Raw genomic sequence first — 25,203 nt, 5'->3', positions numbered from 1 at the left:
GAGGAAACCAGACTAATCCATAAGACCTAAATAAATAGACACTGTTGACAGTATCCTTCCATGATCCTTCCTGTTTTGAAAGGTTTGCACTTTGAAGTTATTTATATGTAAAAACCAGTGCTTGCTCCAGTTCGTGCAGGCTTTTTTAGGCTGTAATCGGAAAAGCGCTAACATGGGGAAGAATTTCGCTTTGTATCACCCCGGCTAATCCATAATCATTAATTTAATTATGGCGATTATGTCATCAAGTTAAAAATCCCCTTTCAGATTCGGCTGCGATGAGATGGGCTCAGCAACGGTATCTCTCCGAGAATGCGCCAAGGCACCTATGCAGCTACGCCTAGCTCTCTCTGGATCGACTAGCTGTGAACCAACAGGCCCCCGGCTCCTATTGGCTCTCTGCTATAGTACCAAGAGAAGGGCGCTGGTCGTGACTGTGTGCAGGGCTGCTGATCTGCCGGCTCAAGATAGCAACGGATACTCGGACCCTTTTGTTAAGTTGTAAGTGTTTGACGGAAAATCCAACTCAGTCTGCAGCGATTTTGATAATGATAGCCCTCGCAGTGAAACTTCTATGAAATTATGACGTATAAATAACACTTACACTACGTGGGCTATCAAAATCGCTGCAGACTTTTCTTGGTGTAACTCTAGGTATGTACACGTGGACTAGGTAGGCACGTTTACCGCTGTCAGGTCAAAGACTCATATTTACTTTATTTATTTAAAGAATAAATAATAAAGAATAAAGCCCTCAAGTCTCCTATCTTTTACAACACTAAAAAGCGGGCGCTGGTGATCTCCCGGTGCAGGACACTCAGGACAGCACCGGTACTGACGCTTTTGCTAAGTTATAAAAAGTCAAGTCTAAGTGTCTGTTCCTCATAAGTACCTACGTGTGAGAATACTGAACCTCATAAGTGTGATTAACGCCTCAACTACGGGTAAGGCTCTAAGAGTTTGGGAGAATAACAAGAATTCCACAATAATGTCAACATTTTTCGAATAATGCAGCAATAAATTCCCTTTCTATTTCAGACACCTGGACCCCGATCCATATCACAAGAAGCACAAAACCTCCATCAAGTGGCGTAACTTGAATCCAGTTTGGAACGAAGAGATCCTCTTCGAAACCCGACCCACCGAGTTGTCCCGACAAAACCTAACCCTGACAGTTTGGGATAAAGACTACGGGAAACCCAACGATTTCCTTGGGAGCCTGGTGTTGGGCGCTAGTAGTAAGGGTAGAAGACTGAAGCACTGGATGGACTGCATTAAATTTCCTGATCACAGACACGAGCAGTGGCATTCGTTGACTGATACGCAACATCTATAGAGCCTTTCGAGAGTGCTTCAAGGAATCGTACTTATGCTGACAACGTATATCTATACCTCTAAGATACAACAAATTACCGCGATCGTGCTCAAAAGCCACTTTGTTATGTATATACCTATTCAACTTGCTTTGTGTGACTATAATATAGGCTTCGATTAAACGCTAAAAAAAGCATGTTCCGAGTCGGAATATGAATAGGTTCTTACCTAAAACCACGCTTTATAATATAAATTAACGTACCCAAGTACCCAACGCTATTTAGGTAAAGCTATGAAATGGAAGTCATAATAGGTACATACCTAAACTTTAAGATGTTTTGTAGGTAAGCATCGTGAGTTGAAATTGAAACAATAAAATAACCCCGTGGTTTTCTTAGTACGAATGCGACGGTATTTAGGTACATATACTATGTTAAACATTCATGAGAAAATGCACTGGGTATACCTACTTGGATAAGGGGTGATGTAGGTACATAGTAAAAACCAAAAAATATTACATAGAAAAGTAGGTAAACATAAGGTAGCAGGTTGGTACCTAAGTACCTACCTATTTCATCAAGCGAGGCTAAATTATTTTTTTATGTTTCTAATTAGATAGTTAGACATCATTCTATGTAATTTTAGCTAGGCCAATATAAATATCAATATAGGTACGATGTGGTGCATGTTTTATCATCGTATTTTCACGGAAACGTAGGTACCTACGAACGTGTCATGCTAGTTCAGTCATCTTCAGAGAGAGGTTGCCTGAAAGAGCATGAGAGCATGACAAATACAAACGTTTCCGAGAAAATACGATGGTAAAACATTTATGCACTGCATCCTCTAGGTAGTGTAGGTAGTAGGACTAGTAGGAAATTGTTTGAACTTTGTACCATACAGAAATAAGTAAACATAATTAATAGAGTGCTCAGTGCTCACTCCATACATCAGTTTTCTTACCAAAACGCTTATTATTTTCGTAGTCGACATCTAGCGTCATGTAGCGGATTTATCAGTACAGCTACCGATGTATGGAGTGAGCAATCTATGCTACTTATTTCTCTATGGTTGTACATATCTTTGTTGAAATAAATGGTTCGTATTTTTGTATTTTAAATGTGCCAAATAAACATTTTAGATGAGAGGGTGTACGCGTGTTATAAAATTGTTGTTATAATATATAAATGGAGGACTGCCTTTATAATGTATACTTATACTAGTTATACTTACCCAATTTAATACCTAATCATGAATTGTGAAATATAAGCATTTCAACTGTACATGGTGTATTTTTTTTAACATCCCCTTGTCGATCGAACACTTTTCGTGAAGCTTTAGTTTGTATAGATGGTCAAGCAAATCTTGTCAGTAGAAAAAGGCGCGAAATTCAAATTTTCTATGACACGTATCCCTTCGCGCCTACATTTTTCAAATTTGCCGCCTTTTTCTACTGACAAGATCTGCTTGACCAACTATAGTTCTAGTAGTGAACAATAGGGAATATTAGGCAAAGCTCTGTGTAGGTGGCACCATGGTCTAATAAAACATGGTCTTCCATTCCCAGAGTGACACGGGCCTACGTCACAATAACATTGCCACTTTATTTCAACATAACATGTTACATGGGTACATTATACCTATGGTTAATAAGTTAAAATATTTCTTTATAATTTTCATTTATATGTATTTTAGCTTAAATTTTACAATAACACGTCATTTTTAATTACTCGTTAGCAATATCTTCCGATTCACGAAAGAAATTTCAGACGTTCGGGTAATTATGTTTACACTACTGGCAACACAGGATAGCGCTGTGCACATTTGACAATTCGGATCTAGATAACTTCATGCCCTGACCGTCATCCTTGTCGAACGCGTGTTAATTGTTATTTCCTTCTCGCTCAGTGTCAGCAGTCGCAGTGTTTTCCAAACTTTTCACGTCGTAAGCTTGGTAATTAATGTGTAACTGTGAATTAGTTTTTTAAACGTTTGTCTTGTATAGATAAATAAAGTTTAATTTAATACATTAGATTTGTTTTATTTTACTATGTTTCTACATGAATAACTTAAAATTAATGCCGTTAAAATAATTTTCACCGTTGGTTAAAATTCTCCCACATTTCAAAGTTTGAGAACCTGTAAACAGCATGATGACGTAGGCGCGTGTCAGTTAGGTCATACGCGAATCTCGGAATGGAGTACCAGGCGGAGTATATTATTGGCTACAAATATAATGACCACCAAAAAATACTTTGGTACCCTAAATAAAAAAATCATGCTTACCAAAAAAAAAATACTGAACACCAAAAACATAAGGCCTAAAAATACAAAAGTACCACCACTTTAATTACGACTGCACTTCAAATTGTATTCAAATACCAAATATATTGAATGATCACCAAAAATCATTAATGATCACCAAATCTTGAAGACCAAATTAATGCGATATTTTCACCTAAATAAACCACTATGATTACCAAAAAATGTATACATATTACCAAATAAAGTAAACTGATGCCAAAATTACTAGCCCCTCCCGCTCAACCCCCCGTAGCCCGCACCGCATACCTACCTAACCTAATCTACTTTTCTAGTAGCATTTCGTTATGCTACTAGAAAAGTAAGTTAAACTGCTATGAGTTAAGTGCAGAAAAGAAATGCTACTAGAAAAGTGGGTTAGGTTAAGTTTGAACTGCGACCCTTACAGAAACAAAATGCTACTAGAAAAGTGGGTTAGGTTAGGTTAGAACTGCGACTGTTACAGAAATAAAATGCGACTAGAAAAAGTTGACGAAGTGGATTAAGGTGTATTCGGGTAATACCGAATGTCGGATAATTCCGAAATTCAGATGAAAATCACCCTTAATTCCATCATAATAAAAGTCTCTTTTCGGAATTATCCGACAGTTTTCGACATTCGGAATTACCCGAGTAAACCCTAATTAATTTAATAGGATAACGATATATTAAATGTTTGCACATTTTTAATTAAAATGTGGTTACAATTTTTGTGATCATTTACTATTTTTGCATTTACAATGATTATTTTGGAGCCATTTGCTTTAATAGGATAGCAAGATTTAAAAATTTGGTTATCATTTTACATTAAAATGGAGTTCTAATTTTGGTGGTCATTTACTATTTTTGGGTTTACAATGATTATTTTGGTGTCATTTTCTTTTTGGTGTCATCTTAGGATAGCAAGATGTAAAAATTTGGTTATCATTTCACATTAAAATGGGGTTCGAAATTTGGTAATCATTGACTATTTTTGGGTTAATAATGATTAGTTTGGTGTCATTTCGTTTAAAAGGATAGTAAAATGTAATAAAATTGGTAATCATTTCACATTAAAATGGTGTTATAATTTTGGTGATCATTCATGATTTTAGGGTGGTAAAATAGATTTTTTTGGTATTAAATTTTACTAAATCTGGTGATCAGTTAAATAGCAGCCTATATTATTATACCATGGGTGGCACCATTAGCATATTATTATACAGTAAACAAACCTCATTGCCATCATCAATGACACATCATGCGTCACTAGGTCAATCACATGGCCTATCGTGAAACACGACAATCGAAAGTTCTGTTTCTGCCTCTCTATCACTCTTGCTTATTCGATCGATAGAGAGGCAGATAAAGAAATTTCGATTTTTGCGTTTCGCGGTAGGCCACCTGTAAACAAACCATACAAACCGCCTTGGTGCATCAATGTCATAGTGAAAACTTGTCAAAAAACTGTTTAAGGCCTAGTATGTATAAGTTACCTACAGCCTGGCAAAAAAGAGTAGAAATTAAAAAGTGGCATCACTGTAGTGTCGTCCCGTTCTCTTAAGGCCCCAGTACACAATGGGCCATCGCCGGCCACTCCAAGGGACGCATTTATGCGTTAGAGGGAGCAAGTGATATTGCTATCTCATTCTACCGCATGGCTGCGTCCCTTGGAGTGGCCGGCGATGGCCCATTGTGTACTGGGGCCTTTATATATATTGATTTGAAAGGGACGACACTACAGTGTTGCCACTTTTTAATTTCTACTCTTTTTTGCCAGGCTGTACTCTATGGTTTACTAAAGTGCTGCACTCTAGCGACAGAACATTACAGTCATACTCCCTATTGCCTAAAATAAGTAAATATTTTAGATTAGAAGCTCCTGCTTTCTTATCTTGGAATTCGGTTAAAAATGCACAAAAACCTCCAATCAAATAACCGCGCCACGCGTTTGCCATTTTGTCAATCTGAGGGGCTACCGCGAAAATCGAAGTTCGCAAATTGCGGGCATTTTTCTTTGTCAGTCTTAAAGAGAAAAATCCCCGCAATTTGCGAATTTCGGTTAGATAGCTCTGTCAATGTCAATATCTCGGCGTTTCGATGGCGTTTCGTTTTCTGATGTTGAATGGTGTATTATGTATTTTTATTTCTTTTCATTTTGTCTGTTACTTACAAACTTTATGAATAACTAAATCAAAAATCTTGTAGACAAAAAGTTAAATATGATTGTTACTGTTTTTCTTTAGTACGACTAGAAAAATATTTTAACGCTTCGCATCCTAGAACCGGTTTTTAGTGCAAAAACGAAACTCAATCTCGTCAAAGTTGTTTTGTGAACTTTTCTGACATGTAAAACTGTAAATCGAAAAGCGCGGGAAACGTGAAACGCGGCGGTCAAGTTTTAGGTTTCTTGTAAATTTAATTTCAATTTTAATATTGTAGATCAGGGAATCGGTAATTTGTATATAATTTTTCACATAGTTTGTATATATTATTGTATTTGTATATATAATTAGTGTGATTTCGTCGTAGTTGGTAAGTTTTTTGGCGATATGTAATGGCGGGGGACGACGATCCCCCTGACCCTGGAGGTGAAAACCTCCAGGTCGGAAGTAATATAACAGTAGAATCGGCTATGGACACGGACACTTCTGTGGAAAGCAGGAGTGAACGTAAAAGAAATAAGAGTCACAAACGATGCAAAGCATGTAATAAAAAAAGAAGGAAAAATAATGGCGGGGACTATTCGTGCGATTGTCAGGAGAACATACAAGACACCCAAGCTCCTTCAAAGTCTAATATTCAGCCTAACGTAAACTCTTCGGATAAATTAAATACAAACAATGACAATACTAGCGCCAAGGTTGGCAGGAATTTATTCTCATCTTCAGATGTTGCTCCCTTTACGGTGCACGTTCAAATTAAACAAACTGATGCAAAATCATCCTTACACCCGGTCTCCTTTGGGAAATTCTTAGTCAAAAAAGGTTTCAAAAACATTATAAATGGAAGTGTTAAGCGCATTGGTAGGACACGTATAGCAATGTCGTTTTCAAATTACATAGATGCGAACTTATTTGTTACTGATACGTGCCTTGAGTCAGAAAATCTTACTGCATACATTCCGTCATTTTCGGTGACCCGTATGGGCTTGGTTCGCGGTATTCCTGCACAGTGGTCGGAGGAAGAAATAATTTCCAACATTTCCGTGCCCATGGGGTGTGGAAAGGTACTAAAAGTACGACGTTTAAATCACAGAGTTGTGGTTAATGGTTCTACTACCTGGCAACCCTCAGAGACAGTCGTATTGACATTTGATGGTCAAGTATTACCTAAACGAGTCTTTTCATGCTACAACTCTCTTGCCGTGGAATTGTACATTTTTCCTACCATTCAATGCTTTTTATGCTGTAAATTCGGTCATACAAAAAACAATTGCCGTTCAAAGCCCAAATGCTTTAAGTGTGGAGAAATGCATGCGGGAAATACCTGTGTTGTGGAGGAGGAGGAAGCCATTTGCTGTTTGTGCAATGGCTTTCACTTTGCCACAAACAGGTCATGTCCAGAATATGTTAGACAAAAAGAGATCAAAGTCAGTATGGCTAATAACTGCATCTCCTATGGAGAAGCAGTTAAACTGCATCCAGCCATATCGAAATCGTTTGCAGACATGGTCAAATCACAAGTGTCACCATCACATACTCGATCAGATTTACCTCGTAACAGTGTCCAAACTTCAGTTCCAGGCCCAAGTTCGAATATGCGCCTTCCTAGCCATAGCAGTAGAAAAACTATTTTTTTGAAACCTCGTCCTTCTGTTAAAAAGACTACACTTGGCTATGATGTGGCTGCACATCGGGCCATTATAAGCGAATACGCCATCCCTTCTCCTCAAAACGGTTGTGCTCTACGTCAGGAAACAGAAAAAGAAGATAGACTAGTAATCGCCGAGTCTATTGAGGCCCTAAGAACTCTATTGTCTAAGCCAAACCTTACTTTACCGTCCCACGTTGCCCCTATGATCGACTCTCTTACATTTGCAATTAAAAATAATGGACAATATAATACAGTGGAATTGCAGAAGCATAATCAATAAAAAACATGATTTAATTCATTTATTAAATAAATTTAATCCATGTGTTTTTGCCCTATCTGAGACATGGCTCAAGCCTGGAGCTCTTCTTAGAGCTACTGGCTATTCATGCCTCAGAGAGGACCGTCCTGATGGGTGGGGTGGAGTAGCTTTACTCATCAGGAACTCTGAATCATTTTCATCTCTTCAGCTTCCATCTCACAGTGATGATTTCTCAATTGTTGCTGCCATTGTAAATAACATCTGCATTCTCTCTGTATATATTCCTCATCAATCATCTTCTATTTTTAATGAATTAGAACATATAATTTCTTCTCTACCTAGGCCCTTGTTGATTCTAGGAGATTTCAACTCACACCATCAGTTTTGGGGCAGTTCAGTATCCAACTATAATGGACTTCGTGTTTTAAAAATCTTAGATGATCACAATCTTTGTGTACTTAATACTGGCTCTCCAACTCGCCGTACAGCGCCTACAGAATCACCCAGCGCTGTTGATCTATCCATTTGCTCTGCTGAACTTGCATCTTCTTTCACCTGGCAAACTCTTGATTCTACATTTGGTAGTGATCATTTTCCAATTATAGTCTCATTTCCTTCATCTACACGTCCATCTCCGAAACCTAGCCCAAGGCTTAAATACAATTTATGTAATGTTGACTGGGAAAATTTCAAAAGCTGTGTAGAGAAGAAATTGTTGTTTTTGCCTAGTTTAGATGATACTGACATAGTCGGCTGCTCGGTTGCCCTGGCCAGGGTGATCATAGAAGTAGCTGATGATGTATTCCCTGTAAAGAATAGTGTAATTAATAAAATTCCCTCTCCACCTTGGTGGGATCAGGATTGTTCCCAAGCAATTAAAAACAGAAAGGAGGCTGAGAAACTTTATCGCCATTCTATGACAACTGAAAACTTTGAGTCTTATATGCAGGTTGCGCGTGATACCAAGAAATTGTTACGTAGGAAGAAATATGAAGGTTGGAGACGATTTTGTGCGTCTCTCAATCCCAATGTAAAACCTTCCATAGTATGGAACAACATCAAAAGGTTCAGACATGCATTCAATGAACCCTCAAGGCGTACACTGCCTCCTAATCTTGCACAACAATTTATAGACAGACTAGCACCTTCATCTGTTCCTGAAGAGTTTGTGTTCCAACCTGCAACATTTTTATACGATCCTTCCTTAGATTCCACCTTTAATTGCCCTTTTAAAATGGAGGAATTAAAAGGTGTGTTAAGTAATTTAAAAGATAGTGCTCCTGGTGAAGATGGAGTGCCTTACTCATTTTTAGTAAATGCCAGTGATGGCATACTTTCTTATTATCTAAGCATAGTAAATTCAGTTATTCAGTCCGGTATAGTCCCAGATTCATGGAGATCCCAAATAGTTATTCCTATTTTAAAACCCAATAAACCAGCATCAGATGTTTCATCCTATCGCCCTATTGCCCTTTCTTCAGTATTTGCAAAAATAGCTGAACACTTAATTAAAAACAGACTAGAATTTTTTGTTGAAAAGAACCAATTACTATCTCATAGTCAGTTTGGATTCCGAAAAGGTAGATCTACCTATGATAGTTTGTCAATATTAATTGCAGATATACGATTGGCTTTTTCTAAAAATGAGTCAGTAGTAGCCGCTTTTCTGGATATAAGTGCTGCTTATGATAATGTTTTGGTTTCTGTGTTACATGAAAAGCTTCTCAAGTTAGGCATTCCAGAAATGTTAAGTAATTTTGTAATAAACCTTTTATCTGAACGGTCCATTAGTCTTCTTATAGACAACAACAATAGAATTTCTCGTTTAGTGTGGAGAGGACTACCACAAGGATCTGTATTAAGTCCATTGTTATACAATATCTATACGTCTGATTTAGAGTCATCTCTAAATGGTACAGTTAGGGTCTTACAGTATGCCGACGATTTATTACTTTACTCATCAAATCTTTCTCCTGAACAGGCCAGTAGATCGGTCACTTGTTCCTTAGGTTTCTTGAAGTCATGGTTAGATTCTAATGGTTTAGAACTTTCTGTTTCTAAAAGTGTTGTGGTTTTATTTACTAGAAAGCTATTTCCTCCTCCAATCAAGGTTCAATTTGATAACTACTCCGTTTCAGTAAAAGATAAAACTAAATTCCTTGGTGTCATTTTAGACAGTAAATTAACAGGCCTCCCACATTGTGAGTACATAGTTTCTAAATGTGAAAAAAATATTAATATCCTTAGGTGTGTTTCTGGTGTTTGGTGGGGTTCACATCCTTTTTGTATGAAATTAATGTACAATGCCTTAATAAGAAGTATTTTAGATTACGGGACATTTTTGTTAGAGCCTGGATATGTAGCTGGATTCCAAAAACTAGACCGTATTCAATCTAAAGCCCTGAGAATAATTTGTGGCGCCATGAATTCAAGCCCTATTAATGCTATGCAAGTTGAGTGTGTTGAGCCTCCGCTCCATTTACGACGCCAATATCTTTGTGATAGATTTATTTTCCGTTGCTCCCAATTCTCTAATCACCAACTCTGGGGTATCTTGTCTAGCCTCCTTCTTCAAATAACTACATCCAATTATTGGAAACACAAGAGTCCTCCTTGTTTAATCAAAAGTTTTCAAAAGCTTAAATCTATTTCAGCTCCCACTGTTAGCTCTTCTACACTTCCCATTTTTCAACATGAATATGAGTCTCTTACATTAGTCCCGCCGGTTCTCCTGAATATAGGTATTTCAAAGAATGATATAGATCAAAACCAACAATTTCTGGGTTTTATTGGTACTGATTGTCAGGGTGCTAATCATATGTATACAGATGCTTCTAAGATGTCCACCAATGGCTGTGTTGGTATTGGTGTACTTCACATTCAATCCAATATTTACCAAAAGATAAAGTTGCCTCCTGAATCCTCTGTGTACAGTGGTGAATGCTTTGGAATCCTGAAAGCATTAGAATTTATCATCATAATGCATCTTAAAAACACAATTATTTTTTCAGACTCTTTAAGTTCTCTTCAAGCAATATCTAAATTTCCTTTCAAATCTAAATCTCATAATCCAATTATTTATCAAATCCGTAGCTTATTGTTAAAATGTCATTTACAAGGGTATTCTGTCTCTATTGCTTGGATTCCTGGTCACAGAGGGATTAAAGGCAATGAAAAAGTTGATGAATTAGCTCGAGATGCTATTAGCTGTGGAGACATGTTTCCATTTAAAAATGTTTCTGAAGACCTGTTAGCTTTGCCCAAATTATACCTACGAAAGGAGTGGACGAAACAGTGGACATCGGGTGCAGGTACTGCTCCTGGGTTACACTATCGGAGCATTCAAACATCAATTCCTGCCAAACCATGGTTTGCTAAAATCTCTTTGTCAAAACCGGCTACCAGTATGTTAATCCGAATGAGGTTGGGTCATGTATGTACTCCGCAACACCTGAAACTGCAAAATCGCGTGGCCAGTTCCGCATGTATTTGCGGAGCTGACCCCGCTGATCTTAACCATATATTTTTTGCATGTAACCTACATGATTGTTCCTTGTTATTAAGACAGCTGTCAGATATAAAAGTTCCGTTTCCTACATCCATTACATCACTCCTGCATATTAATGATTCCTCTCCATATGTATTTAAAATATTGTATTCATTCCTTTCACATCATAATATAAAACTATAATTTACTATACGTTACCTTTCCCTGATCCTTGCCCAAAATTCCGAAATATCCGTTATTATGTAATCCTTTAATTGCGTTTCCCCGTTTTACTCGTTTGGCTGAATGCGCCAGGAGCGCGATGCCAATAAAAAAAAAAAAAAAAAAAAAAAACTGTAAATCATTTATTACACAAAAGAACGCGTAGTATCGCAATAAGTATCTTCTAATTTAGTTAGTTATGTATTAAAATTATCTTTAGTCAATATGGCATTCTTATGTCCAGTGAGAATAAGACGGGGGAAGAAAAAGAAATGTGAGTACTTAATGGAGCTTTCATCGTGGGAACTTTATGTCAATGACCTCCAACTTTCTACATATAAATGTAAAACTAGTAATTTCGCCTTGTTTGTCATATACCACCCATATCGAGAGAGTAATTAGTCTCGCTCCGTGACTGGTTTATTCCTGTTTAAAAATAATGTAAAACTGTAAAGCTGTAAAGCTTCTAGCATAATCCTAATCAGTAATGCATTTTATAAACAAGAGGTATATTTTATTTTATTTGATAAAGACAGAGTATTACGCTAAAAGCCATGTTAATTAACGTAATAACGAAACATAGAAGTTATTAGTTACCACTAGGCATAGAAATTTCTATATAGCTAATTTTTTTTATAGCAAGCAGTGGAGACTCAGACAAGGATTTGTCCAGACCAGGCTCAGGGCTCAGCCCTGGCATGGGCCGGATCACTGGATCAGCAAGTATAGAGACCTTAGTGAGAGTTGGTATAGAGAAGGAACATGGTCTAAGTCCAGATTCCAAAATGGTGGTGCTGCATGATTTCGCACCCTGCGTCGATGATGAGTTAGAGGTAACTCCTATTTTCATACTGGTTACATTACTTAATAGTCACTGTGAAGTTAGTATTTCTAATATAACCCTTGAGCTGGCATACATAATTTAAGAGTTGTTGGAATTTTTTACATAAACATTCCCACAGCAGAAGTTTGCCAGACAAAGGGTTATTATAAACCCATTGGTCACTTTAATACTACATGTGATAAAGCATGTTTTATTTATTCATCATCTCAGCAATAAGACGTCCACATCCAGCGTCTTCCGGCGACCTTAACAAGTTTTATTTATTATTGTGAAAGCAGCAATTTTCTTTTTCGAATTACATATGTGTAATTAAATAAATATTAGGGGACATCTTACACAGATCAACCTAGCCCCAAAATAAGCAAAGCTTGTATTATGGGTGCTAGGCGATGATATACATACTTACATACATAGGAAACACCCATGACTCAGGAATGAATACTTGTGTTTATCACACAAATAAATGCCCTTACCGGGATTTGAACCCAGGACCATTGGCTTCGCAGGCAAGGTCACTACCCACTAGGCCAGACGGGTCGTCAAATTGCATGATGAGATCATATTTTGGTTTACAGGTAAAACGCGGTCAAATTGTAAATGTATTATATCGAGAAAATGATTGGGTGTATGTGATAGTGGCAGAGTCACGGAGGGAGGGCTTCATACCTCACTCGTACTGTGCCCCCTGCGAGCACCATGACTTGAAGAAGAAACTACCGAGGAGCAGGTCACCAGCTGATATACAACACAGAGATGTTTCACAGTAAGTTATTAAGTCAATATATTATGTTCCCTTTCGAGTCGTACTGATTCATAACAAAACGTTAGTATGAGGCTGCATGCAGCACATCACATTTAATGTTCTAAAAATACTGTAGTGAATTTTGAAACAGTCATAATCACTCAGGCTTGAAACCATACTATGGTATGTATGGTACGTGGGTTCAAACCTGATTTCAGCAGACAAAACATTCTTAAAAAAAAAACAGAAGACCTATTTTTATTATCATTACCCAACATTATTATAATTTCCAATTTTTCCAGATTATCAGTCTCAGACGGTGCAACAAACGATGGGCACTCGGAGCTGGGCAGCGAGGGTGAAGCATGTCCGTTCAGCAAAGATCCCTCGGGCAGATATGTGGTGCTCTACACTTTCACTGCCCGGGACGAGAATGATGTTGATGTTGAGAGAGGGGAGTTTGTTACAGGTAGGTACATAAATAAACTCATAAAATAATTTAAAACCTTTCAGTTTAGTACAATTTCGAAATCACGGATTGACAATTCCTATATGATAAATATGTTCAATTTTCAATTGGTCAACCCTAAAATACTTAATAGTGCCGAGACAGGTCTGATAAGCATGTGACTCTTACAGGATGTTCCCACTGATATGATTATGTGATTGATATGCCATACTGTTATGTAGGGTTATTCCCACTTGTTAGCACCAAGTTGTTACCAGTAACAACTGTAACTACTGGGAATTTTTTTCCAACCTTTTACCACTGGAACTATGTACTGGGTTTTTTTTTTCCAGTAGTTATCACTGGTAACAATTTGGTGGTAACTAGTGGGAATAACCCGTTATGTAGTGTAGTGCAATACCTTGGTAGGAATATGGATACTATGGAGCAATATGAGCCAACTCTACCCAGCTACTATCTATTCAATGACAATATGTAATTTAAATACTAGACGGCTGAGCAATTATTATAGCTATTTTTCTACAAGTGCACTTAGCTGCTTATCTAATTAGAGAGGACCATGGGCAACTTTGTATGGAACCTGGACCCAACGCCAACAGAAATGAGAGATAGGTATTTCTTAGTACTTCATTTTGTCCTATGGGCAACAAGCGGAATTCCATTGCAGAACTGAGATATTGGTAGTTTAGCCAAAATGTCGTCACCCTTATTACCTAGGCAATAGAATCCAAGTAAGTAAATTAATTGCTGCATGTTCGCGCACCGCCGGGCGAGTACACTGAATGATTTGCCGCGCTCGCCCGGCGGTGGACTCTATTGCCTAGGTAATAAGGGTGACGACATTTTGACTAAAATACCAATATCTCAGTTCTGCAATGGAATTACTCTCGGTGCCCATAGAACAAAATGAAGTACAGAGAAATACCTATCTAATGATCTAACTCTCAACTCTGTTAGTTTTGGGGCCATTTTGACGCATAGTCCTTTCATATGAAACATTCTTTATTGATTGCTCAATTGCTTATATTTTCCAGTTTTGAACAGAGAAGACCCAGACTGGTACTGGATTGTGCGAAGTGATGGACAGGAAGGTTTTATTCCTTCTGGATTTGTGTATCCTGCTGTGGTACAAGGTAAGAAAATTAACTACTATTTCATAATAAACCTTATCAAAAAGCGTTTTTCTCTAAAACAGTAACACTATTGATCATTTCCTCGACAAAGCAGCGATTGCTGAAACTAAAAGCAATCGCATTGACCTTACTATTTCGTAATAAACCTTAGGGAAAGGAATCTACTAAAGATTGTCTAGAAGATATCACTTCTTAGGGATAATATCACCCAGGGATCGGAACCGGTTTTTCGCAAAAACTTAGAAATAAATATTTTGAATTATTTTATACTCCAAATGTAGGACTGAGTTGTGTTTTTAGGTAACGACTTCGTATTATTTTTTAAAACATTTATTTACATACAATATATATACAGTGGTACTACTAAACGAAATTAATAACTAGCTTAAATCTAAAATAGGCCCTTGAGGCATTGTACCAAGGATGCTCACCCGTATTATTAGATTGCCAAATTAGAAATGAAATTATTAACAAAGAACGAAAAAACACCGTTTTCGTTCCCATACAAAAAATACCGGTATCCGATCCCTGATATCACCTATTTATTGTCTATGGTTATATGTGACGTTCCACGGGAAAAGGTACCTTACGGCGGGAGGCGCTTATGCTGTTATTCTCGACGGTCCTATACAAATAGTCTGCTACGCGTCGTAAGCGCCAACCGCCATAAGTTACCACCTTTACCCGTGGGACGTCACGTATAGAATCTTATTTTGATCCATTTATGTCGCCTGAGAAATTCGCAATTAACAGACGAGCTTGCGAGTCCGTATCGCTAATATGAAACAACAACCAAGTTTTTATGATTAATAAAAATAATAACATAAATTTTGCCACTTTAGTGAGTAATAAAATTAAACATTTACAGCGAACCAGCAAGACAACCCGCAGCCGCCACCCCCACAGCACTCCCCACCGGCCAACCCCAACAGTACCGTGATGTCCGCCGGCACCAACAACACGCACAACGACGGCCGCTACCACGGCACGGAGCTAGTCATGCTGTACGATTATAAGGTAACTGAGCAAGACAACCCGTCGCCGCCTCCACAGCACTCCCCACCGGCCAACCCCATCAGTACCGTGATGTCCGCCGTCACTAACAACACGCACAACGACGGCCGCTACCACGGCACGGAGCTAGTCATGCTGTACGATTATAAGGTAACTGAGCAAGACAACCCGCAGCCGCAACCCCAACATTCTCCACCGGCCAACCCCAACAGTACCGTGATGTCCGCCGGCACCAACAACACGCACAACGACGGCCGCTACCACGGCACGGAGCTAGTCATTCTGTACGATTATAAGGTAACTGAGCAAGACAACCCGCAGCCGCCACCCCAACACTCCCCACCGGCCAACCCCAACAGTACCGTGATGTCCGCCGGCACCAACAACACGCACAACGACGGCCGCTACCACGGCACGGAGCTTGTCATGCTGTACGATTATAAGGTAACTGAGCAAGACAACCCGCATCCGCCACCCCAACATTCTCCACCCGCCAACCCCATCAGTACCGTGATGTCCGCCGGCACTAACAACACGCACAACGACGGCCGCTACCACGGCACGGAGCTAGTCATGCTGTACGATTATAAGGTAACTGAGCAAGACAACCCGCAGCCGCCACCCCAACATTCTCCACCCGCCAACCCCAACAGTACCGTGATGTCCGCCGGCACCAACAACACGCACAACGACGGCCGCTACCACGGCACGGAGCTAGTCATGCTGTACGATTATAAGGTAACTGAGCAAGACAACCCGCATCCGCCACCCCAACATTCTCCACCCGCCAACCCCAACAGTACCGTGATGTCCGCCGGCACCAACAACACGCACAACGACGGCCGCTACCACGGCACGGAGCTAGTCATGCTGTACGATTATAAGGTAACTGATCAATCGAGAAACTGCGAAACTTTAAGTAATAGTTCACTTTGGGCGCCCTCAATTACAAAGGAAGTTTCAGATTCCTTGAGTTGAATACTCCCTGTATTGGAAAACACTTTACAAAACTAGTCAAAAGTGAAAAAAAAAATACTTTTGTGTAGAACCTGTCCACATCTTTTCAACTTTATGTACTTTAGACTACTGACTTTTTCATATACATAGATAGAACCATTCCACATCCTTTCAACACCAGACGGGTTCATTTGCTTTTACCACAATGCTCTATTTGCATATGTGGTTGGGAACCTCGAAGTTCGAAGTTCGAAGAAAATTATAGCTTTACTATTTAAGGCTGAAGTCCTACCAACATTGACGTATAATATCTAAGGACTGGCCTTACAGGCAATAAGAATGGGGCCAGTACAGCGGTGTGACACCGCTACAACGCGATTGGTTGATGAGTTCGCATCACGCGCGTGATTGGTTGATGAGTTCGCATCACGCGCGCGATTGGTCGCGACTAGTTGCGTTAGGCTGCACGATTGGCTCAAATTCGTCAGTGACACCGCTGAACTAGTACCATTTTTAGTGCCCGTAAGGCCAGTCCTTAGATATAATACGTCAATACCTACCAACTAGTGACAAACAGTGGAAGTGTGTAGGTATATTCTGCGGGATTTCACTATTTTTCGCGTATGTATAATAGTGGGTTCAACTTCGAAATAATATGGCACCACTGTGGCGCGCGAGCGTTCCATTTGCTACAGAAACCATTTTAATAATAATGTATTACATGGAAGAACTTGCTCATTCTCCACCCAAACTTCAATCCATAGACCGGTATACTATTCACTTTTACTACAATAGTCCCAATGCCTGCTGCGACCGGTTCGTGGGTGTTTATTGTTGCACACGTGAACGGGTTTCAGCAGGCGTTCTACATGACATTAAAGCTCTCCAAAGGGTCTCTACGTGTTGGATCTATATCCCCACGCAAGCCTATCAAAAGACCGGGATTTATAGGCCTGTGAAATCCAAAATGTATATATGTGTATGTATGTATGTATGTGTGTATGTATTGCAGGCGCAGGCGCCGGACGACCTGTCGGTGAAGCGCGGCGAGTGGGTGTACGCCGACCTGACGCAGCAGACGGTGGAGGGCTGGCTGTGGGCGCACGCGCCCAAGTCGCGCCGCTCCGGCTTCATCCCCACCGCCTACGCGCGCGCGCCGCACACCACCACGCTCTGACCTGCACCACACCACACCACACCGCCCAGTGCCTACAGACTGTATATGGTCGCATATAACTTATAAAGCGAATGCCTCAAACGAGGCACGCTACACAACAGGGTGCTCCATGCAGCAATTGCTTGGTGGAAACGCAGCCTTACTGTCTGCGCCGGTTTTGTGAAAAGGATTTTGTTTTCCTAAAACAACATACATAGAATTGATAAAAATTTGAAGCAGTCTGTAAAGATTCTACTTGCGACTAAACCACAAAGCGTTATTGGCCATTAAAAACCTTAATCTAATAGCATCAACATTCCTGTAAATTTTTGATGGGACCATAAGTTAATAACTCTTATAATTTTTATATAAGTATGTAATGCAGTGCCTCCCACTTAACCTTTTATACTATATAGCCATGTGTCCATGTAAAATATATACATACCTAAATCGTCTTCCAATATATTTTCAAATTCGACGTGAACATTATTTTTAGCTAGTGTAAAATATCCGTCCAAAATTGACTGAATCTCATATTACGCTTCATATTTTAACTTTTTTTTAACATAATTGTAAGGGTTTATGTAATATCATTTTGAAATAAAACAATTAGATATGTAATATTATTTTATTTCTCTACCACATAATTACCACCTACTCATGTTTTTTTGTGTATTAATCCAAGTCGGCAATCAAATTCTTCTTCTTTTTCTTGGCCTGTTGTTTTATTTCATCCTTGACTGTCCATTCTTTCAACTGTTCTTCCACTTTCTTGATATCTTGTTCTGAGACCGTGATATTAAGCTGCAAATCTACCTGTTCGCTCCGGATAAACTTTAGTGCTTCTAGTTTTTCCCTGAGGAAGGGACCCTGTTGACTCTCTAGCAGGTTGCGGTAGGTAGAAAGTTTTTCATTGCGAATGTCATCGCAATGCATTTCTGTTAGTCTTTTCAAGGATTCTTTGCGAGACAGCTTGTGATGAGACCTGTTAACAAAATTATAACTTAGGGTGGTACCTATTCCGTCTGTCCAGTGTGTATTGCATCTCACATTTTGCTTAATGAGAGTGAGATACGCAATTACATTGGACAAAGAAATTGGACAGGTGGAATACCCTTACTATAGGACTTACTACTCTTTTGGCACAGAATAAATAATAGTACTAGTACTAGGTACAGAAGATTCACTCTCTAACATAACGCATTAGTTACGATTAGGACAGATATGACCGCTAGGTGGCGCAAGCGCCACGCGCGTCCTATGGCTAGCCACCAAAATTGGTGTGGGACGGATATACTTGTTGCGACGGGACGAAATCGCGGAGTGAGCCACGCCTGCTTATGGTAGCAAATCTTTTACGAATGGAACCTTATTAGTTTTTATAGAGCTAATTTTACATTGTGTCTAAGTTTTAACCCTTTGGACGCTACGCCTATCGTGAACGCACGAAGATTGATAATATTGATATTAGCGTGTCAGTTAACTTGAATAAATACTATCTAAAATCCTACATAAATTGAAAAGCATCACTTGGTTGGTATAATTATATATATAAAAACCAACTTTTTTTAAATGTTAACTAAATACAATTGAAGGGATGTTTACAAAAACAACAGTCAGTTATGTTGTTTTTGTAAACATCCCTTCAATTGAATTAAAACTTACTCTGGATGTGCCTTGTATTCAATATTTAACTGCTCCAAGAGCCACTCAAACTTCTTGTAGTCATATGTGCGGAGATACTTCAACAGTTTCTTCCTCCTGTCTATCATCTCTTGCACAGTTTTCTGAAAAATAAGTGTTACGTATGTTAGTCTTGTTAATGGATGATAGACTTTTAGTCTGATCCTTTGTGTGCAGTACATCTAATAAACCAGCAATAAACCATATGTGACGTTTTCAACCAAAAGGTACCACATTGTTGGTTGTCAATAAGGTTGATTTCAAATTAAGCCAATATGGAAATAGTGCCTTATTGACAACTAACAATAAGTACCCTTTTGATTGTAAATGGCACATATATTCTGCTATTGGCAGTAAGTAAGTAAGTAAATAACACTTTATTGTACGGAAGAGAGGAATACAGGTACATCAGATAGAATATAGTATTCATTAACTTCGTACAAACCTCCAATAGCAATTAAATAATTTGTTACTTTGATATTTTGTGTTAAAAAGGGTAAAATAAAGATACTAATAGGGCAAGTAAAATTTGTAAATAAGGGTGTTATTTATTAATAACAATCAACATTGTGTGCCAACCTTTGCAAGTACATTTCTTGGAAATTTTTCCATGGTGACCTGAAGACAACGAATTTTCGCAGTAAGCTTTGCAACTGAAAATAATATATTCATATTACGATTTGTATTTGTTGAAATTTACTTCTGTAATTTAAAACTTTGAGAGTAAGATATGAAATACTAATTAGTGTTGGTCGGACACTAATTAGTTTTTCATTTCAGTTTCAGTAGATATCGGCTGAAATTTATTCGAGCTAAAACGGTTTTGATCTGACACTAATTCTGTTAATTGTTTTTCTTCAGGCTACATGCCATCAGTTATAGAGCCTAATTATTTAGGATACAACCAGAAAAGCACTAGAATAAGGACTGATAAGAAACAGATGAAGGAGCATTCCATGAAATTGTCTACCGTTTGTCCTGTTCAAACGCGATTTATCTGAAGATTTGCAGGTATAAGAGTATCCTTTTCTATGACAAATGGTCAAAAATATGCTCAGAAGAATAATCGCCTGCTTTAAATGCCGATAAAAAAGTCGCAACACAGGAAATAAAATGCGTTTGTACAGGACAGCCAGCCCGTGGAAAGCTCCTGAATCACATTCATTACCACAATTCATACAGACACCTACGCAAAAATGTGCCTGTAGTAAATAAGAAATATAAAGATTGTTTATATTATTCAAGTAGGCATATTACAATGCGCTTATGAACGTCAAATAAAGCTACACCTCTGCCTCGAGAAGATTTAAATCCCCCCTCAATTGGAGGAGGGTTATCCCAATATAGGACCGGCAACAAACTCGGTGGGACACATCTTTTCAAAACATTACATCTTATAATAAAATTAACATGCATTACGAGTAAATAAGAAAAAAATACAATTTAAATTACTAATAATATTTACTCTTTGTCTCAGCAGTATTATCATCATAAGCATGCCTCCTGACTCTGTTCATGAGTTCCTGCTTCATCAATTCGTTATGCTGCTTACTTCCTAGGAACGCTGCTGAGAATATTTTGTTTACAGATTCTGGGGCACTGAAAAATAAAAGTTTCATTAATTTATTTTAATCAGGACTAGAAATATCAAAAATCGGGCAAGTGCGAGTCGGTATCGCGCACGAAGGGGTTCCGTACCATATAAAAAAAAAAACAAAAAAAAAAGCAAAAAAAAAAAACGGTCACCCATCCAAGTACTGACCACTCCCGACGTTGCTTAACTTTGGTCAAAAATCACGTTTGTTGTATGGGAGCCCCATTTAAATCTTTATTTTATTCTGTTTTTAGTATTTGTTGTTATAGCGGCAACAGAAATACATCATCTGTGAAAATTTCAACTGCCTAGCTATCACGGTTCGTGAGATACAGCCTGGTGACAGACGGACGGACGGACGGACGGACGGACGGACGGACGGACGGACGGACAGCGAAGTCTTAGTAATAGGGTCCCGTTTTACCCTTTGGGTACGGAACCCTAAAAATCCCACTCCAGAGAAATATTAGCCGGGTCCACACAGAGCGACCATACGCGTGAGGCAATTTCCTCGCGCACAAAACGGCCAGTGTAGACGTGCCTCGCGCGTACCGTCTCAGCCGACACTGGCCGTTTTGTGCGCGAGGAAATTGCCTCACGCGTATGGTCGCTCTGTGTGGACCCGGCTAATATTTATCTGGAGTGGGATTTTTGATATTTCTAATACACACACAGGTGGTAACATAAGAGGATCATTCTACAGCTATCTCATTCCCTCGGCTATACCCTATTCCCAAATTCCCAGGAGATTCCGTTCAGGAGTTTTGGTTGTAGATGGAACTTGGCAGGAAACAGTCACCAACAATGAGATGCTAAAAAAGCGGCATCTCCTGTGAATTTGGGAATAGGTATGGCCAGGGGAATGACTTTTTGTAGAATGAACCAAGAGACGTCAGAGGTGGATCAAAATTAAGATGTGTTTATAGGTTATGTTGCCTTAACATTTAGTTATATCATATTGGATTGAAGTATGATACTTACTCCTTAGCTTCTTCACTTAAAGAATACTCATGACCTAAAGACATCTCTGAAATCGGCGGAAGACCTTCTAAGTCGCCAGATTTGGCCGGTTTGTAAGCTGGTACATATTCGGGTCTCACCCATTTGAATTTTACTTGGTGTTTTATACCGCGTGATTGTATGATAGTAGTTGTAAGGCGGCGTAACATTTTAGTTAAATTTGCACTATTTATTCTAAGCAATATAGTTTCTTTTATTGAAAACTATGTTATTTTATTATTTTGTTTTTGACAGATGGTAGTAATGACATTGACACACAAGAATGACCACAGATAATAAAATGACGAGAAATACTAGTGTTGTATCGAGAATAACTTGTTAACCGTTATTTCATAACTCGTTATTCCGAATTAATAAAAAAAAACAACGAATTACTGCGTTCCGTTGATGACTCACTGAGATTTATTTAGGGGTTAGTCTGGTAATGTATTGGTTCCCATACAAGTCACAACACTTCTCTTTCCGCACAGACTAATAGATCTATCCTTTCGCCGGACACTTTCTTTTAAGATAGACAGGGGGAAATCATATATACCTTTCTTTGTTCTTCACAGCAGAAAGTGTCCGGCGAACGGAGGTTATTAACTTCTTGAAATGATCCATTTTTAGAATAGATGAATGAATGAATGAAAGTGAAATGAATTATTATTTAGGGTAAGATTGCGTATTTATAAAAAAACGTACTAACTTCAAAGGAGATAAATAAAACTTTTTGCTTTTCACCATCCATTTATTGCTTTTCGAGTGCAAACCTCAAACTGGAAAATATTTATATGCAAAATTTTTGTACTAAGTGTACCACTTCACATGACTACATCATAACTAACAAATATTTGAGGAAAAGAATACATGTTCAATTAAAATAAACAATTAAGCTATTATGTATATACTTTCACATCTGAATAAATTAAATCACATGTTCTAAATATATTAAACTATACCAATACCATATAAATTTTACCTCTGATTTTATTAAGTATTAAAACTCCAGCTTACTTTTATAACTGCACTCTCAAAATAGTTACTAGATTATTCCTGTACAATGAGCATCTATTATTCTTAGAAGCTAGTTTAGACGATGCCAGTTGTTTCTATCTTTTTTACTGGCAAACCAGTACTGACAGGTACTGTAGGTATGTTAAGCAAACACTGGCGTTTAACACAGAAAATAATGATAAAACTCTTTGATCGCCAAAGCCGTTAACTGACAGACGCGGCTACATCCCAATATCAACTTTCGTGCATTCCGAAAAGTTTCAAAGGGTTAAAGTACTAAGCTAGAGAAAGCCTTGTCTGATTTTACTGGTTTACTAGCGACAGTTCCTGACTGGCATCACCTAAATTAACTTCAAATCAAATCATGATTTATGAACCCTTGTAATGACTAAATTTGGCATTGAATTACTTACTTTTAACTTTATTATAAAATCCCAATCGAAAGTAACTATTATGTTTAACATAATCATTTATATATGGAATGTTTTAAGCCCATTTCACAATTAAAAACAGCCCCAAAAACTAAAAAGAATAAATAAGAGTCAACTACCGTACGAGGAATTCACGAGTTAAATAAGAATTGGTATTATTTTACAAGTTTACTTATTTACAACACTAGTTTGTGCTAAGTTTTTTTATTCTGGCCACGTTTACGAATCAAAAGGGACGCAGATATTTAAAAAAAGACATAAATACCTACAATAGTTCTTGATTTTGTATCTTGTAGTGTCCCTCAATCTAGAAGTTAAATCAAATAAGTCATGACCATCGATTCATTTAGAAATATGGACTAGTTCAAAAGACAATCATCATCATAAAGCAGGGAATGTGATTCACAGATGAATTAAAACATTAGCTATGGTTAAGTGTTAGAAACAGTTTGTGTCAAAAATCTACTTTGGGCTTTAGTGTTTATGATATCTATTGGGCCCCAAACATGTTTCATTCAAATTGCCCATACTTATATTTTTTTCGCGGGAGTGTCCTCTTAATAAATTAATACTGGGCTCCATTCAGCTACTTAATTATTATATATATTATTTTTCCTATACGAATAAGATACAAAATGTCTTTTATAACCTCTATACTTTGACTGCTCACATTAAACTAAATTATGTTAGTTATTTAACTTACAACAATGTTATAGAAATAGTAGAAACGAAAAACAGAGTTGCACAGATATGCGCATAAATTGATTAAACACCGAAATAATATATAACAAATTAAAATACATTAGTTACTATATAGGGTAAGTAAATTTGAAATGCAAATAATGATTATAACTAAATACGGTACAGTTTATAGACCAGATGTAAAATTCAGTTTCGGCGGAAATCCGCACGGCGCACTGAGGAAGAGAAAACGGACCGATTTCCGTTTGACTGACTACTTTGTAGTAAAAAAAAAAACATGCAAAAAAATATCAACGTTTTAACCAATATAATAACTGTACAAAACAACTTAGAGATGTCAAATTTGGAAAATTAGGAACAGCACCAAATAGTACATTTGGATATATCACTACAAATATTTTTGGTTAATATTTTAAATCAATCCGGTACACCCACACCCACTGGTACTTAGTTAAACGACCAAAAACTGGCTAAAATTAGAATAATCAAAAGTTTAAAGCACCGACATCTACACTCAAATTGTGCTTTAACAAGCAAAATCCATAAGCATCAACCGTTGCGAAATCTTAAAAATGTACACGTCAGCATTGTGACAATTCGCTGCCCCAATATTACAGGGTTCTATGTTACATTTTAAAGATAGTTGAAATTCGACTTGTCACTATGACACTGTTCAAATTTCAGTTCGATAAAAGTGAAACATAGAAACCTGTAATATTGGGGCAGCGAAGTACAGTCACCTGCAATAATATGTTACACAACGAAGGCCGCAAAAATATCTGACACGATCTTATTCGTAAAGCCATAAGAGCGTGTCACATATTTTTGCGGCCTTCGAAGAGTAACATATTATTGCAGGTGACTGTACCTATCTATTATCTGATTCTAGCACATAGTAGGTCTTGTTAAATCAACTAGCATAACATAATATATGTTATAGTCATTCTCGTGTCTATTCAATGTGTAAGATTATCTACAAATTTTCTCAGACGAATATTATGACTATAACAGTTTTTAGCAACATATTGTTACGAATATAACCGTTTTTAGCAACAGATCTAAATGTAAAAAAGGACCACACACG

At 38.0% G+C, this 25,203-nt stretch overlaps 4 protein-coding genes and 1 long non-coding RNA gene across 6 annotated transcripts in view; 2 read left to right on the top strand and 3 right to left on the bottom strand.

The window, feature by feature from the left end:
* Window positions 1–1,574, top strand: part of LOC134800182 (rabphilin-3A) — a 73,053-nt gene extending 71,479 nt beyond the window's left edge. The window contains exons 9-10 of one of the 2 annotated variants that reach the window (XM_063772668.1): window positions 268–501; window positions 1,039–1,574. In XM_063772668.1, the coding sequence (XP_063628738.1) occupies window positions 268–501; window positions 1,039–1,336 (532 nt within the window). In that variant the 3' untranslated portion in view covers window positions 1,337–1,574. The remainder of the gene's footprint in view (window positions 1–267; window positions 502–1,038) is intronic. The other variant, XM_063772669.1, reaches the window with a different exon arrangement.
* Window positions 1–25,203, bottom strand: part of LOC134800253 (iron-sulfur cluster co-chaperone protein HscB) — a 125,858-nt gene that overhangs the window by 26,698 nt on the left and 73,957 nt on the right. The gene's annotated exons all lie outside the window — the stretch shown is intronic.
* On the bottom strand, window positions 6,283–11,027 carry LOC134799972 (uncharacterized). The gene is made up of 2 exons (XR_010145493.1): window positions 8,815–11,027; window positions 6,283–8,475 (listed from the first exon to the last, which is right to left on the bottom strand). It is a non-coding gene; the product is annotated as an uncharacterized LOC134799972 (long non-coding RNA).
* Window positions 11,513–18,314, top strand: LOC134799971 (SH3 domain-containing protein Dlish). The gene is made up of 7 exons (XM_063772401.1): window positions 11,513–11,652; window positions 12,018–12,211; window positions 12,798–12,985; window positions 13,267–13,433; window positions 14,468–14,566; window positions 15,435–15,583; window positions 17,550–18,314. The coding sequence occupies exons 1-7, from the start codon at window positions 11,604–11,606 to the stop codon at window positions 17,712–17,714; spliced, it is 1,011 nt and encodes a 336-aa protein (XP_063628471.1). The 5' UTR covers window positions 11,513–11,603; the 3' UTR covers window positions 17,715–18,314.
* Window positions 18,316–22,229, bottom strand: LOC134799970 (small ribosomal subunit protein uS15m). The gene is made up of 5 exons (XM_063772400.1): window positions 21,952–22,229; window positions 20,842–20,975; window positions 19,956–20,029; window positions 19,359–19,480; window positions 18,316–18,678 (listed from the first exon to the last, which is right to left on the bottom strand). Exons 1-5 carry the CDS (start codon window positions 22,137–22,139, stop codon window positions 18,369–18,371), a joined length of 828 nt encoding a protein of 275 aa, XP_063628470.1. The 5' UTR covers window positions 22,140–22,229; the 3' UTR covers window positions 18,316–18,368.

The sequence above is a fragment of the Cydia splendana genome, chromosome 19, assembly GCF_910591565.1.
Source record: "Cydia splendana chromosome 19, ilCydSple1.2, whole genome shotgun sequence".
Taxonomy (NCBI): domain Eukaryota; kingdom Metazoa; phylum Arthropoda; class Insecta; order Lepidoptera; family Tortricidae; genus Cydia; species Cydia splendana.
The sequence above is the reverse complement of the archived record's forward strand: the minus strand, read 5'-3'. Positions and strand labels throughout refer to the sequence as shown.

Excerpts from the sequence above, each read along its gene's own strand:
- LOC134799971 (XM_063772401.1), top strand. The coding sequence starts at position 11,604 with ATGGCATTCTTATGTCCAGTGAGAATAAGACGGGGGAAGAAAAAGAAA. Across the intron at positions 12,986-13,266 it reads CAACACAGAGATGTTTCACA|ATTATCAGTCTCAGACGGTG; the intron begins GTAAGTTATTAA and ends CAATTTTTCCAG. Across the intron at positions 15,584-17,549 it reads TCATGCTGTACGATTATAAG|GCGCAGGCGCCGGACGACCT; the intron begins GTAACTGAGCAA and ends TATGTATTGCAG.
- LOC134799970 (XM_063772400.1), bottom strand. The coding sequence starts at position 22,139 with ATGTTACGCCGCCTTACAACTACTATCATACAATCACGCGGTATAAAA. Across the intron at positions 20,976-21,951 it reads TTAAGTGAAGAAGCTAAGGA|TGCCCCAGAATCTGTAAACA; the intron begins GTAAGTATCATA and ends TTTATTTTTCAG. Across the intron at positions 20,030-20,841 it reads TAATACTGCTGAGACAAAGA|TTGCAAAGCTTACTGCGAAA; the intron begins GTAAATATTATT and ends TATTATTTTCAG.